Source organism: Marmota flaviventris, chromosome 9 (assembly GCF_047511675.1).
Source record: "Marmota flaviventris isolate mMarFla1 chromosome 9, mMarFla1.hap1, whole genome shotgun sequence".
Lineage (NCBI taxonomy): Eukaryota > Metazoa > Chordata > Mammalia > Rodentia > Sciuridae > Marmota > Marmota flaviventris.
Window position 1 is genome coordinate 15,847,918 of NC_092506.1, and position 6,538 is coordinate 15,854,455.

At 36.3% G+C, this 6,538-nt stretch overlaps 1 protein-coding gene across 1 annotated transcript; it reads left to right on the forward strand.

Moving 5' to 3' along the window:
* Window positions 1–3,114: 3,114 nt before the first annotated feature.
* On the forward strand, window positions 3,115–4,048 carry LOC114081143 (olfactory receptor 5M3-like). Its single transcript, XM_027922723.2, is given in 2 exon segments — window positions 3,115–3,411; window positions 3,413–4,048. Coding segments are annotated over 2 exon segments (933 nt in total).
* Window positions 4,049–6,538: the final 2,490 nt, after the last annotated feature.

The following is a 6,538-nucleotide window of genomic DNA, read 5'->3' on the forward strand; positions in this document are numbered from 1 at the left end:
TAAGAAAACCATGAAGAAAGCACAAACACAGAAGTAACTTTTCAAAATCTGGGGACAGCTCTGAGGTTCCATGGAACATTCTATCCCAAAAAGGGGAAAGGTGTAGGATTACAAAGAAACAGGTGAGTGTAACTCAACCACACCGGGTGACGCCTACTCCTGAAGCCACGCCTCATTATCCAAGCAGAAGTAAAGCCCAAGTTATTGTGGGGCACAATAATTGTTCAGAATCTCTTGCTCAGGACTTAAGGGTGTGTATTTCCAGGTGGCTCCCAACATGGAAGCAGTTGGTATTTTTAAAAGTGATTCATGATTGGCAGAGCCCTCATGAATAGGTTAATTCACTCATGGAGTAAGGGGTTTTGGGTTATCTGGACAGTGGTCTTTCATAAAGCCAATATGGCTTCCTGTCATCTGCACCCCTGTTGCCATGTGATGCCCAGAGAGGCCTCAGTACTCAGCAGAGTCTCTACCAGCAAGAAGGCCCTCACCAAATGCAGCTCTTTAACCGTGGACCTCACAGCCTACAGAATGGTGAGATGGATAATCCATTATCTTTATTCATTACCCAGTGTCATATTTCACAACGTTGCAACAGAGAGCAAACAGAGACCACACAGAATTATTGGAACTTGGGGGAATAATACTGTACAAATTGATGATTAAAAAAATGTAATCAGCTGACTTTTCCTCTAGAGTTGTACTTCTCCAGGGTCATTCTTAACAGAAAATTCTTAATTGCTCCATTGTTTTCAAAGGCAAACATTTAAAAGAACATTCTCTTGTAGACTACTTCCAGTTTCCCTTTTTGTTTGACCTTCACCTCTGATTTTGTAGTTTAGTGTTTTCTTTTCAACTCTGAATGTCTTTCTTTTTTGGAGGGGTAGGAAAGTACTGGGGATTAAACCCAGGGGCACTTAAACACTGAGCCACATCTTCAGCCCTTCTTATGATTTATTTTGGGACAAGGTCTCACTGAGTTGCTTAGGACCTAGATAAATTGCTGAAGCAGGATTTGAACTTGTGATCCATCTACCTTAGCCTCCCAAATCATTGGGATTATGGGTGCTTGCCACTGCTCTCAGCCAACTGTGGATTCTTAATGGCAGTATTTCTCATCAATCTCAGGTTGGTAAAAAATGCATTCATCAGATGAAGCTTGTTTCATAGATTTCATTTTATTCTTTGTAATGATACTTTTATGATTCCATATATCTTGTGCATGAAAGCGAGAAAAGGAAGATGAATTTTCAAAAGAGATCAGCTAGTTTATAAACGATAGATGAAGTTAATTTAATGACTATTCCTTGAATGTTTATTATATGTTAATTGTTAATATTAATTTTTATATTTATGAATCCACAAAAATGTGCATCATGATTATGACTATCATAATTCCTCAATATCATTATCATCATATTGAGGAACAGATAAACCTGATGCAAAGCTAAAGAAGAATAAAACATGCCCACATTCATAACGTAACACTTGAATTATATAATCAATCAAGTCTGACAACAGAAACAGAAATATTTAACTGGAATACATAGATTTGCTTTATACATGACCTGATCAAAAAATCCACATTTATGGGCAATTTGGTTTGGAACAGAGTGATCAAAGAGGGGAGGTTATGAATACATTTGTGCCTTAGCTTGTGGGGGAATCCCATAAGTGTTTTTGAAGTCCTAAACCCTCTACTACTTTGCAAATCTCACATTCCCTGGGTCAGAGCTAACATCCAGATTTTCTGTGATTTTTCCTTTTGTTATCCATAACCTGGTTCATCATCATCCAGGTTTATGTTGAATCATCTTTGGTGCCACATAATTATATCAGACTCTCCAGATAATAATTCCTCTAGTGCTAATCTCTAAAAATTATACAAAATACAGAAACTCAGCTCCCAAAATGCAGCAATTATGATCTGTTGTATCAGACAGCATGTATGATTTGCTCATGTGCTTCTAATATCTCCTCAGGGATGAATCCAGAAATTTTAAAAACAGTTTGCACAACTTTGTACTAGATTTTGCAGCCTATACATAACTATATTCTAAGGTAGTTTTTTCTAAAATTGAGAACCTTTATGTATATTTAACTTTTATTAAATATTTATTCACTAGTTCATACCTTGCATTTTCTTTAATTTGCTGGACACAATGGGGTCATAGAGAGTCATTTTACTTCTTTTGGCTGGTATCTTTCCCCTCTATATGGGGCAAATTTTTGTTCTAGCTAGAGTTAGTGAAAAGTTGTGGATTATTATTGTAGGTAGGAGTCACTTATTTTCATGACAACTAGATTTGCTGCCAGTTTTCATGAATTCTGTCTTTCCTTGATAGTAGCTAAACAGTGATAATTTTGGATATGGTCCATCAGATTATGATAGAGCAATGTATAATCCTGCAATTTAAGAAAAGAACTTAGGGATAATTATTTACTCTAGACATGATATTTAACAACCAGAAAGTAGGACACCATCCAGATTCCAATTTCCAACACATCCATTGTTCTGCTGAGAAGCTTTGTCAGGTTCTTATTAAATAGATTTGCACTTTGTGTTTTATAGACTGTGAATGTTCACTGAAGTAAATGGAATCTCTCACCTCATATATATGTGTTAAATTAAAAAATAATATACATAAACCCGAATGCACGTAAATTATAAGTAAAATATGAAAAATGTAGCAGATTTCTTCCTTACAGGACTCCTCACAACTTAGTTCTACTAGGTAGCTTCTGTATTTCTTAAGATACTGGAGAGTACATATAGCTTAGCCAATACAATATTTTGTAAATATATAGATTTTTCCTCAATAATGTCTACTATGTTTATTCAAATTACTGTTGTTTCCATATGAATATAACTTGTAAAACATTTCTAGAAGACATTTACATTATACATTATGTCTTTGGGAATCAATTTCCAAATTATCCAATAACCCTTCCTAAAATGCTTCTGGATCCCCCCAAAACTGTCAATCATTCTTCCAATTGCTGCCAACATTATAAACCTGTAACAATATATTCTTGTCTTTTAAAGCACTTATTTACATTAACACATCTCTTTAATTTATTTCATTTTACAGAGATTTGTAGCTCATTGACAAAATGCTGAATTTCACCAATGTGACAGAATTTATTTTTTGGGGATTAACCAACCGCCAGGAATGGCAAGTTCTCTTCTTTTTTATTTTTCTCATGGTCTATATTATCACGGTGTTGGGTAATATTGGAATGATTACATTAATTAAGATCAGTCCACAGCTTAGCAGCCCCATGTATTTTTTTCTCAGCCATTTATCATTTGTAGATGTGTGGTTTTCTTCCAACGTCACCCCTAAGATGTTAGAAAACCTGTTATCAAAGACAAAAACTATTTCTTATGCTGGTTGTCTAGTTCAGTGCTTTTTTCTTTATTGCCCTGGTCCATGTAGAAATCTTTATTCTTGCTGTGATGGCCTTTGATAGATACATGGCGATTGGGAACCCTCTGCTGTATGGCAGCAAGATGTCAAGGGTCGTCTGTATCCGCCTGATTTCCTTCCCTTATGTATATGGTTTTCTGACCAGTCTGGCAGCAACTTTGTGGACATATGGCTTGTACTTCTGTGGGAAAATTGAGATCAACCACTTCTACTGTGCAGATCCTCCTCTCATCAAAATGGCCTGTGCTGGGACCTTCGTGAAAGAATACACAATGATCATACTTGCAGGCATCAACTTCACATACTCCCTGACTGTAGTGATCATCTCTTATCTATTTGTTCTCATTGCCATTCTAAGAATGCACTCAGCAGAAGGGAGGCGCAAGGCCTTCTCCACCTGTGGCTCCCATCTGACGGCTGTGGTCATATTTTATGGTACCCTGATCTTCATGTATCTCAGACGTCCCACAGAGGAGTCCGTGGAGCAAGGGAAGATGGTGGCCGTGTTCTACACCACAGTGATCCCCATGTTGAATCCTTTGATCTACAGTCTCAGGAACAAGGATGTTAAAGAAGCCATGAACAAACTGATTAACAAAGCATCTTTAATGAATTAGAATAATGTTGAGTTGATTTTGTTTCCCAGTATTACTAGATTTTGTTTTCTATTGTTTAGTTTCCTAGTACATTCACCCAAAGACTTTTTGTGGATAAAGAAGGAAAACAGAAAGCAATGAAAATTGTTAAAAACTTCAGTTGATTTACCTGTTCTTGATGATGAGCACATTCAATATTAGTTCAAAAGTAATAAAGTGACAAATTGAAAAGATCACTTATACAAAAGTTTATGTGTGCACTACTTAAAATTACCATCTAATTATAATTAACAGTATCTCATACACTTTGTTTTTCTTATTCAAATGAGCTCCTGATGAGTTTTGGAAATGTTCATTTTCCCTGTCAAAAACTAATTTATTTTGTATAACAATAGCATATTTAGGCCAGTTTTCTATTCAGGGCAATGCTCAATGACAGTTGGGAGATTATTGCATGTTTAATCTTCCTTAATTGTGGTTGATGGGTCTCTCAGAGACTTCTGTTTTGAAAATCACAATATTATTGTACTTAATCATTTTTTTTTTATGTTTTCCTTGTTTATTGGCATGTCTCTCTTCAAGGATTCCAGTAACCTTCATGTTGCAACCCTAACTTTGCAATGATCAGACAGAGCACATTGCCCATGTCTTGCCTTTGTCTTCAGTCTGACTGAAAAGTGGGGAGAATTAGTGGGTTAAGTGCGTTGTCAACACATGGTCATCAGAATCCACCAAATCAATTAAATGGACATTCCCATGTGATGTTTTTTTTACATCTGTATCAAAGATATGTTATTCTCTTAAATTTATTCATCTGGAAGAAAGTTAGTAACAATGGTCTATTTGTTGGCAACAGTACATCCTATCAAACTAATATTAACAGAACTTGATATCCCTCTTATAACTCACTTCAGACAGACTTAATTAAACCTGGTAAATAATAAATGAAAATAACTTGCAATTATTATGAAGAAAATGCACCACTGAAGAAATGTAATTCACATATGTATACTGTCTTATTTTTAAATCTACATGTTCTTGAGATATTGTGAAGTCACAATTCCCTGACCAAGCAAGTTAATTTAATGGACTTTATATATAATAAATGAGAAGAAACTCAAGAGTATTGGGTACTTAAGCACTGAAGGATGAATAAGAAAAAATTGTCTTTGCACAATTTTGTCAATAATTTCCCAGACTGAATCAGGGCAATATATAGTTTAGAGTTGATCAATAATGTAGATTTTTAAAATTTTTTAATTTGTTAGTTATCTCAACTAGGCCTAAAAATAACCAGCCTAGTAGTTATTTTACATATGCATATTTTTTTAATTTTTATTGTTGGTTGTTCAAAACATTACATAGTTCATGATATATCATATTTCACACTTTGATTCAAGTGGGTTATGAACTCCCATTTTTACCCGTATACAGATTGCAGAATCACATCAGTTACACATCCATTGATTTACATATTGCCATACTAGTGTCTGTTGTATTCTGCTGCCTTTCCTATCCTCTACTATGCCCCCTCCTCTCCCCTCCCCTCCCCTCTTCTCTCTCTACCCCCTCTACTGTCATTCATTTGTCCCCCTTGTATTATTTTTCCCTTTCCCCTCACTTCCTCTTGTATGTAATTTTGTATAACCCAGAGGGTCTCCTTCCATTTCCATGCAATTTCCCTTCTCTCTCCCTTTCCCTCCCACCTCTCATCACTGTTTACTGTTAATCTTCTTCTCATGCTCTTCGTCCCTACTCTGTTCTTAGTTACTCTCCTATGCATATGCATATTTTTATGCTTAAAATTAAAGATAAAATAATCCACAGTCTCATTGAGGTGACAATATACTTTTTAATTCTATGAAAGTACAAATAATGTGAATTCTTAAGTGCTTCCTATGTAAGAGGTGGTGGGGTAAGAGCTCTCTTATAGTACCTGGGATCATCACAATCACACTGTAAAATAGTAGTTTCTAATTTCCAGATGTTTCTGGATTCCAAATCCATCTACTTCTTCACCTATGACCACTATAAACACTCTTTCTCCCAGCTCCTGCCATTATCTGCATTGTGACACCTAGAATGGCCCTGAGATGGAGCGGGCATGCATTGTTGATATCCCATTGATATCACTGGTTACCTGTGAGGAGTTCTGCTTCCTCACGAGTTGAACATTAGAGAAGCACACTGAGGCAAGCATATAAAGTAGGGTTTATTTAAAAAGGGGTAACATAAACGTCTCCAGGGAGGGAGAAGGGGGCCATAGATGGTATCCTGGTATCCTAAGAAGTGAGAAGGTCTGCCCTTTTAAAAATATGTCTTAGGCTTCCTTTGTTCTCTTGATCTCTTTCCTTTATATCTCTCCTTCCTGCATATGTCACTAGGCCCAGGAGATGCTCGGTGAGATGGCCAAAAGTTGAGAAGCAGATGGATAGGGGACAGGAAGGATGGAGCAGCCCAGGTCACATTAATTAACAACTTTATAACTCCCTGTAGGGGAGGGCAATTCCT